This window comes from Ambystoma mexicanum, chromosome 8 (assembly GCF_040938575.1).
Source record: "Ambystoma mexicanum isolate Mex_15411 chromosome 8, UKY_AmexF1_1, whole genome shotgun sequence".
NCBI lineage: Eukaryota > Metazoa > Chordata > Amphibia > Caudata > Ambystomatidae > Ambystoma > Ambystoma mexicanum.
This window is the reverse complement of record NC_090929.1, coordinates 25,332,758-25,346,239: the sequence shown is the minus strand read 5'-3', so window position 1 is coordinate 25,346,239 and position 13,482 is coordinate 25,332,758. Positions and strand designations below refer to the sequence as shown.

General features: G+C 51.4%; 1 protein-coding gene across 2 annotated transcripts in view; it reads right to left on the bottom strand.

The window, feature by feature from the left end:
- Nucleotides 1-13,482, bottom strand: part of PKN3 (protein kinase N3) — a 436,492-nt gene that overhangs the window by 132,141 nt on the left and 290,869 nt on the right. For both annotated transcript variants that reach the window (XM_069609180.1, XM_069609181.1), the window contains exon 12: nt 4,376-4,499. In XM_069609180.1, coding sequence (XP_069465281.1) covers nt 4,376-4,499 — 124 coding nt within the window. The remainder of the gene's footprint in view (nt 1-4,375; nt 4,500-13,482) is intronic.

Genomic DNA, 13,482 nt, shown 5'->3' with positions numbered 1-13,482 from the left:
GACACTGGAATGAGTGCTTAATGACAGGATGTCTGAGTTACAAAGGGTATTGGAGCGAGTGCTGCAAGAGTCAGTGGTACTCCAGAAACCAAATTCTTCAAGGGTTGAGGGAACCCTTCCTGCTTCCCAACTTGTACCATGATACCGATTGCCTCAGATGCGCTGTGGAAGATAGGAGTGTTGCACTGGGGAAGCGGTGAGGTGTGTGGCAGCCAGGGCATGAACAGACAGCCCAAAGCCAACGTCTCAAGGGGCAGCAGAAACACTAGGGCATTGAGCAGATGCCCATCAGGCTTTATAGAAGAGCATACTGGATGCTCCGCTCTTGGAGACATTGTCAGGATGATGATGATGTTCTCTAGACGTGGAAGCAGCATCACCAGCCTGGTGCTCTGCATCATCTGGACGTGGTCCAGACATTAAACTCCTTTCTACCTTAGCCAAGATCGTGATATGCTTTGGGATCATCAGTTTACCGTGCCAGTCACTCCCAGCACTTGGGCCATTGCCATAACTCCTTGACTTGAGCACCACCTCTGCCTATGCCATCTTCTATGCCTAAATCATCTTCTATGATTCCAGTTCCCATTTTCCCTCCTCGTGTGTCTTTCCTCCTCCACGCCTCTCCACACTCTGTTCCTCACCTCCTTCCCCATTACCTTTTTTTCTCCTTAAACTCTCCCCAACTCTCCTGGTCACAACAACCGGTTATCCTCCCCGTGCAAGATTTCTTTGATGTTCCTTTTAGCCGCCTTCACTGAATATTGTCTCAACATCCTCTTTATTTCACCCTTCACACCAGTCAACTGTTTCTCCTCTCTTCTTTCTTCCTCCTGGTAACTCCTCTCACCCTCCTTCCCCCTCCCCTGCACTCCACTCCCCTTTTCTTCTCTTCAGTTGTGCTCTTCTCCTCCTGGTAGTGCAACACAGGTATTCCTTGTGGAAAAAGTGGAAATTCCACAAGTGAATTACCATTTTTCCCTTGCCAACATGGCTGCCCTCTGATTCATTCTATCCATCTCCTTTCTCCGGTCTAGTGTTTTTCAAAATGGCAGCCAATCCCTTTAAACTCTCAGTGCTCAGCAGATGGCGCGTTACTTCAAAGCTGACTACTAGCACTCTGCCGGTTAGAACTCTACCGGTCAGAATTTCTGGTAAGTGCCGTTCTTTCTTCAATTCTGCACCTCCACTTCTTTCTTGAGCCTATTCCTACTCCTATTCTACTTTCCTGGGCCCTCTCACAGCTACTCCTATCTTGCTTTCCTTTCGGGGACTCGATACTTTCAAAGGAGATTCTATGAGCTCGCAAACCTCCCCTGGACACTTGCGTCATTCACAATTACACCCATTTGTGTTCGTCGTGCCGCATGTGGGGACTAACCAATTCAGTGCACCATGGTCTCTCTCATGCCGCCTACAGCGTACCCTACTGCACGTACAAACCATTAATGATATTCTCTGTGCTGTGTTCTTGAGAGCTCATCATCAATGCAGATAAACATTTCCGCAATCCGTGTGTTGCGAGCCACTGGTTCATCTTCTAAGTATTGCGCTGCTGTTTCTGTGCATTTCACAAGACTTGAGAACTCTTAAAACTCATGCTTTATTATCAAGGCCATCTACCTATTATGCAACTCGTTCTTAGGATCTACAATACGCAACTCATGCATCAGTTTCCGGTTAAAGCGCAACACGTGCACCTTTCCTCCAGTTTAAAAGATTGAGATTCTTCCTACCGTAAGCACAAATATCTAACCACCTGGGATTCTTCCCACAATATCCATACCACCATACTTATCCCTATATCCCAGTTCCAATCTAAAACCCTTTTTTATTTGATTTAGTTTTTGGTTCCTTCGTGATAGAAGACCTCCTGGTGTTCGCGCGCATGCAAGGAAACTTCACCACTGCATCCACGGTGTATAAAACAGCGATTCGAGAAACTAAAAAGGGAAACTACAACAACAGAATCTCGAACACCAATTCTAGCACCAAGGAATTATTCACCATCCTCGAAGAATTGGAAAATCCTATAGCTGCACCAGACACCTGCATAAAAGATGCTCGCTGGTGTGCTAATATTGAAAAGGCTCTACTAAACAAAATTGCACTACTGCAAGCCAAATTCGAAGCCAAAAAATCCAGCCTACTATCCGCCAACAAATTCGGCAATCTAAATAGCCAACAACCCGCGCCGCCCACACAAGCCAAAGCCTTCAAATTATCCCCAGTCACTAGTTCAGAAGTATAGTCCATCATTAAAAGTCTCAGGCCATCCAAATGCCAAGGAGACATTTGCCCAGCTTCAATCATAAAAGAAGGAGCGAAAGAATGTGCCCCCTTCATCATCACCTTCATAAATGCTTCCTTCGCCTCCTGCTCTGTGCCCAAAAACCTCAAGGACGCCTGGGTCATGCCCTTGCTCAAAAAGCCTAGCCTCGATCCCAACATTCCCACTAACTACCGACCAATAACCAGAGTGCCCTTTCTCTTAAAAATCTTGGCCAATGCAGCCTATGTCCAAATCCACAACAACCTTCTAGGCCTCAGACAATCCGGGTTTCACCCCAGACATGGGACGGACACAAACCCATTGCATTTTAAAATCCAAATGGACGAGGCAAGAGACAATGGAAAACCTGCCTTACTCCTCCTACTGGACTTGTCGGCAGGGTTCGATCTAGTCGATCACAAAATCCTAACCAACCATCTAACCATAGCAGCCGCCTTTTCCAACAAAGCAGCAGTTTGGGTCAATTCCTTCCTCTCCGACAGATCCATGAAGGTTTTCTCCCCTACTGGTTCAGCCGACCTGGCCCCCATTTCATGTGGAGTCCCACAAGGCTCCTGCATCTACCCCACCCTATACAATATATTCACAAAGCTCCTATTTGACCTCCTAGATGACCTTGGTGTATCATATACTAGCTACGCTGATGAACACGCAAATTCTCATCACACTCAGTGACTATCAAACAGACTCCACTCTCCTAAATAATATCTACAGCAAAATTCAGTCCTGGATGGCCATGCATGGACTATGTCTCAACAACGATAAAACTGAGTTACTACTCATTGGATCAAAATTGAGACTTAACAAACATGGCCCTAATTATTCCTCCTTCAACATTGATGGCAATCTCATCAAAGTGGACAATGATGCCAAAACCTTAGCCTTTTACCTCGATTCGGCTTTAACCCTACAAAGACAAGTTAACTCCACCTCATCCACAACAGCCTACAAATCAAAACTAATAAATGCCTGCAGACCCGTTTTGTCCACTAGCAGCTGCACCCCCCTTGCAAGAGCCCCGATATTGTCCAAATTGGACTATTGCAACACCCTCTACCTCTGCACCACGCTTCTACAAGTACTGCAAAACAATGCCCTCCGAACTGCAATAAACATTCCATGGCCCCATCATATTTCACAAATCCGACGCAACACGAACCGGCTCCCTATCCAAGATGGAGTCACGTTCAGAACACTCATGATCACCCATAAGTGCCTAACCAACTCTGACCGACAAATTCTCCAGGAACTAAACCATCAGACCGACCAGAGACATTTATACACACTTCCTCAGCATTCCCAAATTCAGGCTGTCCAAAGCAGGAGGTTCCAGCTTCCCTGTGCTTGCAGCCAAGGCCTGGAACAAGCTACCTCTGGCTCTAAGATCAGACCCTATGTTCCTCGCCTTGCGACACAAAGTGAAATCCTGGCTATTCCCACAAGCCAACTAATTACCACCTGGCACTTGTGTCACTCCGCAGGTCTCCTGTACATTCCTGTGTATTACCCATGCCATTACTGTATTCCTTTCATACCTCGTGTTGTTCATTATCTTGCTCATTAATGTAATTCCTATTGGATGCGTTCTGCAAACATGCTGTTCCTCGAGTAAAGCGCCCAGATACCCTCGGGCTCGCTGTGCTATATAAGCAAATAAAACAAACAAACAAAACAAAATCCCTTTCCACCTTCATTCTGAAGTCAGCTCTAATTAACAGCTTCCACTCTGCAAGGGTTTCTTTCCCAGGAGGGTTTCCCCTACTGGACCCGTGTTCCTGAATTATCATTTCGGGTTCCTAGGTGTAGTGGGGAAGGCTCCCCACAAACATCTCTCTGTACCTCTCGCTCTGTATTTAGACCTCCATTACATGCAGAGAAACCCCCAAATCACTCTTTCAATGGACGATTTACACACAGACGAGGCCTTGGCTTCCAGGCCTTAGTAATGAACTCTGACATAGTGGCCCCCCTCTCCCCGACATAGTGGTCCCCCATGCCTCAATGCCCCGCTCTATAAAGGAGCTATACACATGACCCATGTGCTCCACGCACACACACACACGCACGCACGCACGCTCTTACTGGCGATTGAACTGGTGTGTGGCAGACATCTTCAGCATCAGCTGGGAGGAACAGACGTGGTGGCTTCCGGGGCGGTTTCACAGATGAATCATCATTAAAAGTTAATTTCATGACGGCAAAGTCACTGCGTGTAGAAAACATATAGACATTCATGAAACCAAACAGAACAAGCACCTGTTTTGAGAGCTGCTTCCCCTCCGACCCCCTCAGAGAATGGGAAATGCAGAGCTGAATCAGCAAGAATGTGCCAGTGCGTCCTCATACAGGGCCTGGATCTGTGCAGAGAAGGGCACAGGCTTAAGGAACCTAGAACCAGAAGACAGTGATGGACCCAGAATGCACCTGTGTAGCAGCACGCCGGGTCTACTCAGTGCAGGGAGTGATACTAATCAGAACTAGGGGATGAAACGGGCAATGCATCAGGGAGAGGGGGATGAAAAGGCTCTGTGCAAAGAAGGGCGCAGGCTGAAGAAAGCTAGAACCAGAAGACAGTGATGGACCCAGAATGCACCTGTGTAGCAGCACGCCGGGTCTACTCAGTGCAGGGAGTGATACTAATCAGAACTAGGGGATGAAACGGGCAATGCATCAGGGAGAGGGGGATGAAAAGGCTCTGTGCAAAGAAGGGCGCAGGCTGAAGGAAGCTAGAACCAGAAGACAGTGATGGACCCAGAATGCACCTGTGCAGCAACACCTGTGCAGCAGGGTCTACTCAGGGCAGGGAGCGGTACTAATCAGAACTAGGGGATGAAACGGGCAATGCATCAGGGAGAGGGGGATGCATCAGGGAGAGGGGGATGACAAGGCTCTGTGCAAAGAAGGGCGCAGGCTGAAGGAAGCTAGAACCAGAAGACAGTGATGGACCCAGAATGCACCTGTGCAGCAACACCTGTGCAGCTGGGTCTACTCAGGGCAGGGAGCGATACTAATCAGAACTAGGGGATGAAACGGGCAATGCATCAGGGAGAGGGGGATGAAAAGGCTCTGTGCAAAGAAGGGCGCAGGCTGAAGAAAGCTAGAACCAGAAGACAGTGATGGACCCAGAATGCACCTGTGCAGCAACACCTGTGCAGCTGGGTCTACTCAGGGCAGGGAGCGATACTAATCAGAACTAGGGGATGAAACGGGCAATGCATCAGGGAGAGGGGGATGAAAAGGAGGAACACAGACATTCCTGGCCTGTATTTTAACAACAGTTCTCTAGCTTTGGTGTTCCTGGGATTGCCCGGCTTCGATTTTTCCCAATCATCATGATGGAAATCCTCCAGGCTTTGTGTACACAGTAGAAGCTTTGGCAGAGCCAACAGGTCTGGCTTCTGCAAGTGTTCAGTGCATTTTACATGTTTAAGCAGAACATGCAAGCAGGCTAAAGGGCCGGTGGTCATGTGGCTAAGCATTACGTGAGTCCCTAACCTTTTCTGGCTAAATAAAATACTTAAACCTTTTAAATTAGCTTTTGAGGTGCACAGCCTTTTAGAGCAGCCAATAAAATACAGTTGGTCTCTGTACCATGGAACGATCAATAACATGATCAAACACCTGAAAGCCTTAATTAGCCTGGGCTGTACGTGCAACAGAAGGGTGAAGCCTGAACTATGAGTTTACTACAGGGCCAAAGGCAGGTATTTACCAATGAGCCATAGAAAAGAGGCGTACAAGGTATAGGGCGCCTGGTGGGCGAGAGCCAGCATAGGAGCAAGAAGGGACTATTGTGCTGTACCAAGAACCAGCATCAGTCTACCAGCCATGCAAAGAGGGCACTGAAGGAGGAGGAGGAGGAGGAGAAAAAAGGACAAGGACAGCCGGGAAGGGTCAGAGGGGCCACCGAAAAGGGCGAGAGGGCAACAGAAGGATTAAAGACTAGAATGAAGGAGAACTTTGTCAAAGGACTAGGATTATGATGAAGGACTACGAGGAAGGTGAAAGACTAAAGGGAAGGTGAAAGACTAAAGGGAAGGTGAAAGACTAAAGGGAAGGTGAAAGACTGTGTTAAAGGAGACACTATAAAGAAGGTGAAAAGACTGCGAGGAAGGAAGGTGAAAGGCTGCGAGGAAGGAAGGTGAAAGGCTGCGAGGAAGGAAGGTGAAAGACTGCGAGGAAGGAAGGTGAAAGACTGCGAGGAAGGAAGGAGAAAGACTGCGAGGAAGGAAGGAGAAAGACTGCGAGGAAGGAAGGAGAAAGACTGCGAGGAAGGGGACAGGCTGCGAGGAAGGGGACAGACTGCGAGGAAGGGGACAGACTGCGAGGAAGGGGACACAATGATCTGTGATGCAGACAATGCATGCCAATAGCACTGTTCTTTGCCACGTCAACCCAACATGTCTACTTCTCAACACTCTCTGCTACTTAGCAATGCATGTGCAAAGCCAAAGCCACCTTTACACAGTAGCCCATCCACCTCATTTGTCTGTATTAGCAGCCAGAGTGAATACGTTATTCCATCGGAGATGCCACAAGAGTGCCCTTTCCAACATCTGGGCGGCAGCTGCATTGCACAAGGCTGGGGGAAACGATGGGGAGCTGCACTCACAGGTCTGTGCTGTATTTTCCAAGGAAGGGAGTTCCTTGGAGTCAGATGTTTTCAAATCGATTATCTGGGAGGTCGGGCAATGGGTATCCTCGGTCAGAAATGTAAATTCCTTAGAACGCCGCCTCCTCTTGGGCCTTGGCTCTGAAGCCCTCCTAGAAGCAGTAGCACTCTGTAGGCGCCCTACTGGGGGGGGGGGCGCTTCTATGCAGACTATTCTTATGCAGAGCGGCCGCAGCTGCTTCCAGGCTTCTCGAGGGAGTGCTCTTCTCACGCGCTACCAGCTGGGCATGAGGCAGAACCTACCCATCTAGTAATCACAAATCCCGGATGAAAATAGCAGGCGCTTCAGCAATAAACATGATCCCTGTCTGGAGGACTGGGTACCTGGAAGGAGGTCACGCAACGGAAGAGCAGAACTCAGGACTCTTTCCCCCACCCACAGCCGGTGTCCACCTGAGCACAGCCCCGAGGCACCACACAGGGCCTGAGAGGAGAGCGGTTCTAGAACCCTGCTTTAGACTATAAAGGTGCTAACTGCACCTCTGCAGAGGCTGCTGCACACACAGGTTTGTTGACCTTTCAAGTACTACTATCGAGGCCTGCGAGCAAGACTTGCAGGGACCAAAGCCAGATGTGGGTGGTTGAGGGAATGGGTCCCGGATTCCACAGGTGAGAGGATGCTCCTGACTGGAAGCAGACTGATAACACTGCTTCTGAATTCCCTTTTCAATCAAGAGTTTGCCTCCTTTTATTTAAAAAAAACTTTAAGTTGGGTTTATAGTAGAGCCGTGACAGGAGGAGATCAAACGTTTGCTGAGCAAAAACTTCCCGTCTGCATCTTCTCCAGACTGATCCAAAAGGGAGGTTCTCCCAGTGGCCATGAACAGCAGGGGAACCAATGCGCCTTCCGAAGAATCCAAGGGTCTTCTGCTCCCAGAAATGGCTTTTGTTGTTGCTCTCTGCAAAGAGCCAGCATGAACAGGCAGGTGTAAGGGACACAAGGAGCATTGGGGTGCAAGACAGAGTCCTGCTGGTGAATAAGACAGTTGCATCGTGAAACTCCCTGGTCCTAATTAACCCGCTAGAGTCTGACTGCACTTCCCAGACCTGCGACATCTGCCTCTGGGTGGCTGGTACTCTCCAGCACTCGCTAGAGTCGGACAGCCCTTCCCAGGCCTGCGACATCTGCCTCTGGGTGGCTGGTACTCTCCAGCACTCGCTAGAGTCTGACTCCAGTTCCCAGACCTGCGACATCTGCCTCTGGGTGGCTGTCACTCTCCAGCACTCGCTAGAGTCTGACTGCACGTCCCAGACCTGCGACATCTGCCTCTGGGTGGCTGGTACTCTCCAGCACTCGCTTGAGTCGGACAGCACTTCCCAGGCCTGCGACATCTGCCTCTGGGTGGCTGGTACTCTCCAGCACTCGCTAGAGTCGGACTCCACATCCCAGACCTGCGACATCTGCCTCTGGGTGGCTGTCACTCTCCTGCGACATCTGCCTCTGGGTGGCTGTCACTCTCCAGCACTCGCTAGAGTCGGACTCCACTTCCCAGACCTGCGACATCTGCCTACGGGTAGCTGGTACTCCCCAGCACTCGCTAGAGTCTGACTGCCCTTCCCAGAGCTGCGGCATCTGCCTCTGGGTGGCTGGTACTCTCCAGCACTCGCTAGAGTCGGACAATCCTTCCCAGACCTGCGACATCTGCCTCTGGGTGGCTGGTACTCCCCAGCACTCGCTAGAGTCTGACTGCACGTCCCAGACTTGCGACATCTGCCTCTGGGTGGCTGTCACTCTCCAGCACTCGCTAGAGTCGGACAGCCCTTCCCAGACCTGCGACATCTGCCTCTGGGTGGCTGGTACTCTCCAGCACTCGCTAGAGTCGGACTCCACTTCCCAGACCTGCGACATCTGCCTACGGGTAGCTGGTACTCTCCAGCACTCGCTAGAGTCTGACTGCACTTCTCAGACCTGCGACATCTGCCTCTGGGTAGCTGGTACTCTCCAGCACTCGCTAGAGTCTGACTGCACGTCCCAGACCTGCGACATCTGCCTCGGGGTGGCTGGTACTCTCCAGCACTCGCTAGAGTCGGACAGCCCTTCCCAGACCTGCGACATCTGCCTCTGGGTGGCTGGTACTCTCCAGCACTCGCTAGAGTCGGACAGCCCGTCCCAGACCTGCGACATCTGCCTCTGGGTGGCTGGTACTCCCCAGCACTCGCTAGAGTCTGACTGCACGTCCCAGACCTGCGACATCTGCCTCTGGGTGGCTGGTACTCTCCAGCACTCGCTAGAGTCTGACTGCACGTCCCAGACCTGCGACATCTGCCTCTGGGTGGCTGGTACTCTTCAGCACTCGCTAGAGTCTGACTGCACGTCCCAGACCTGCGACATCTGCCTCTGGGTGGCTGGTACTCTCCAGCACTCGCTAGAGTCGGACTGCACGTCCCAGACCTGCGACATCTGCCTCTGGGTGGCTGGTACTCCCCAGCACTCGCTAGAGTCTGACTGCACGTCCCAGACCTGCGACATCTGCCTCTGGGTGGCTGGTACTCTCCAGCACTCGCTAGAGTCTGACTGCACGTCCCAGACCTGCGACATCTGCCTCTGGGTGGCTGGTACTCTCCAGCACTCGCTAGAGTCTGACTGCACTTCCCAGACCTGCGACATCTGCCTCTGGGTGGCTGGTACTCTCCAGCACTCGCTAGAGTCTGACTGCACTTCCCAGACCTGCGACATCTGCTTCTGGGTGGCTGGTACTCTCCAGCACTCGCTAGAGTCTTTGAGTCGGACAGCACTTCCCAGGCCTGCGACATCTGCCTCTGGGTGGCTGGTACTCTCCAGCACTCGCTAGAGTCGGACTCCACTTCCCAGACCTGCGACATCTGCCTCTGGGTGGCTGTCACTCTGCAGCACTCGCTAGAGTCGGACAGCCCTTCCCAGACCTGCGACATCTGCCTCTGGGTGGCTGTCACTCTGCAGCACTCGCTAGAGTCGGACAGCCCTTCCCAGACCTGCGACATCTGCCTCTGGGTGGCTGGTACTCCCCAGCACTCGCTAGAGTCGGACTGCACGTCCCAGACCTGCGACATCTGCCTCTGGGTGGCTGGTACTCTCCAGCACTCGCTAGGGTCGGATTGCACTTCCCAGACCTGCGACATCTGCCTCTGGGTGGCTGGTACTCTCCAGCACTCGCTAGAGACTGACTGCACTTCCCAGACCTGCGACATCTGCCTCTGGGTGGCTGGTACTCTCCAGCACTCGCTAGAGACTGACTGCACTTCTCAGACCTGCGACATCTGCCTCTGGGTAGCTGGTACTCTCCAGCACTCGCTAGAGACTGACTGCACTTCTCAGACCTACGACATCTGCCTCTGGGTGGCTGTCACTCTGCAGCACTTTCTCAAGTGGCTCTTCCGTAGACTAACTTGCCTGTAGATCTTTATTGCCATTGCAACCAACGTTGAATTACCAGCGAATGGCCACCACTGCCATTGAACTACAGCCTTGTGAGGACCAAAGAGTTGACGGCTAGAGATCAGAGACCCACAAGGTTCCCCAACATTTTGCAGCCCCACAGAGAGCCACTAGAAAATAACAGAACTGCGTCCCAATTTCTAACGCTGGCCATATACTTAACATTGTGGGTATCATAATCAGAAGCGGTACCTTCCACAGAAAGTCAGAAGTGGGCCTGCCTCTCAAATTTATTTCTATATGGTTGAGCGGTTACATATCCCAAGAACCCTCAGGTTACAACGCACCCAAACAGAATCCTGGACTGCCCGATCAACGGTACCACTAGGTGAGCAAGGGAAAGCTTCAGGTGCACCTTGCTATCTAGCTCTGGGTCAGTGACTCCCACACCTTCAACAAAGAGGCAAGAAGCCACCCAGCCCTGTAGCAGCCTACCGGATCACGACAATAGGGGATGAGAACCTTGCTATCTAGCTCTGGGTCAGTGACTCCCACACCTTCAACAAAGAGGCAAGAAGCCACCCAGCCCTGTAGCAGCCTACCGGATCACGACAATGGGGGATGAGAACCTTGCTATCTAGCTCTGGGTCCGTGACTCCCAAACCTTCAACAAAGAGGCAAGAAGCCACCCAGCCCTGTAGCAGTCTACCGGATCACAACAATGGGGGATGAGAACCTTGCTATCTAGCTCTGGGTCAGTGACTCCCACACCTTCAACAAAGAGGCAAGAAGCCACCCAGCCCTGTAGCAGCCTACCGGATCACAACAATGGGGGATGAGAACCTTGCTATCTAGCTCTGGGTCAGTGACTCCCAAACCTTCAACAAAGAGGCAAGAAGCCACCCAGCCCTGTAGCAGCCTACCGGATCACGACAATGGGGGATGGGAACCTTGCTATCTAGCTCTGGGTCCGTGACTCCCAAACCTTCAACAAAGAGGCGAGAAGCCACCCAGCCCTGTAGCAGCCTACCGGATCACGACAATGGGGGATGAGAACCTTGCTATCTAGCTCTGGGTTCGTGACTCCCACACCTTCAACAAAGAGGCAAGAAGCCACCCAGCCCTGTAGCAGCCTACCGGATCACGACAATGGGGGATGAGAACCTTGCTATCTAGCTCTGGGTCAGTGACTCCCAAACCTTCAACAAAGAGGCAAGAAGCCACCCAGCCCTGTAGCAGCTTACCGGATCACGACAATGGGGGATGAGAACCTTGCTATCTAGCTCTGGGTCAGTGACTCCCACACCTTCAACAAAGAGGCAAGAAGCCACCTAGCCCTGTAGCAGCCTACCGGATCATAACAATGGGGGATGGAACCTTGCTATCTAGCTCTGGGTCAGTGACTCCCACACCTTCAACAAAGAGGCAAGAAGCCACCCACCCCTGTAGCAGCCTACCGGATCACGACAATGGGGGATGAGAACCTTGCTATCTAGCTCTGGGTCAGTGACTCCCAAACCTTCAACAAAGAGGCAAGAAGCCACGCAGCCCTGTAGCAGCCTACCGGATCACGAGAATGGGGGATGAGAACCTTGCTATCTAGCTCTGGGTCAGTGACTCCCAAACCTTCAACAAAGAGGCAAGAAGCCACCCAGCCCTTTAGCAGCCTACAAGATCACGTTAATGGGGGATGAGAACCTTGCTATCTAGCTCTGGGTCCGTGACTCCCAAACCTTCAACAAAGAGGCAAGAAGCCACCCAGCCCTGTAGCAGCCTACACGATCACGTCAATGGGGGATGAGAACCTTGCTATCTAGCTCTGGGTCAGTGACTCCCAAACCTTCAACAAAGAGGCGAGAAGCCACCCAGCCCTGTAGCAGCCTACCGGATCACGACAATGGGGGATGGGAACCTTGCTATCTAGCTCTGGGTCCGTGACTCCCAAACCTTCAACAAAGAGGCGAGAAGCGACCCAGCCCTGTAGCAGCCTACCGGATCACGACAATAGGGGATGAGAACCTTGCTATCTAGCTCTGGGTCAGTGACTCCCACACCTTAAACAAAGAAGCAAGTGTAACGCTCACCTGATTCCCGTAGAGGCGCCGGTCTTGACTGGGCGTATACCGTATCTTCAAAGGTGATGTGTAACACACGGCTGGCTCTTTGGGCTGGACCTCTGTGCACTGTATGTCTGACTTGAAGGGTAAGATGTCTGCAGATAGAGAATATGGGATTAAGGAACTAGGTTATTGAATGTCTCTCTCTTCTTCCCTTTCTCTTCTCCTGTAGAACCCCAAAGGTTAACACTCTCACCTTAGGTAAGTGAACGCCATGCTCTCCATCTGCCTCGGGGCAGGGTGCTGTAACCAGTTTCTTCACTGGATAAGGGGAGCAGGCCTCTTGACTTCAGAGGACTGCTGTCCGTCGTTTACTGCACGAACGGTAAGTTTCGAGTAATTCTAATGTCTTTAAAGTCTTTAGTAATAATGTTTCTTGTTTTGCAGGGTTCCGGCGATGGCGGATGACGGGCTGAAGTGAGTTGAAGATGGAGCTCGTGTAATGAATAGAAGCGCCTGGAAGAACGTAAGTAAGCGCTTGTTGCCTGCTTCACGATGCGCTCTAACTGTCTTTTTATTTTGCAGGTACAAGTTCGGAACGGCTGCAGGGTGCCGGAATACCCACTGGGTTAGATGTGGAAAGGAGTAATGGCACGTGAGTATTAAAGTTCCCCAATGTCTTTAAACTCACCTTGTTTTGTCTTTCAGATGCGGGATGCAGCGCCGAAGGCCTCCGGAGCGTGCGAAGAGTTGGTAAGCTTTTGTCTTTCAGATGCCGGAATGCAGCGCGAGGCGTTGGTGACAGCCGATGGACCAGGTAAGTGAAGAGCTGTCACTGAAGACCGTAATGCTAACCTGTTCTTTCTTGTCTTTATAGGTGTTGCTGAAGACTGGATTCAGGATGGTAAGCCTTTTTCTTAGGCCCAGGATCAGATGCAGAAGACACGATGAGCGTTCTGCTGCAGAGGATGCAGAATAACGCAAAGCAAGATTCATCCATCGGGTGTGGTTTAAATAGCCTCCTGTAGTGCTTAGGTGTCTCCTTCCACAGCCATGCCCATGTAAGAAAAGAGTTCCTGCTTTCCAGAAGAGTTCCAGTGTTCTG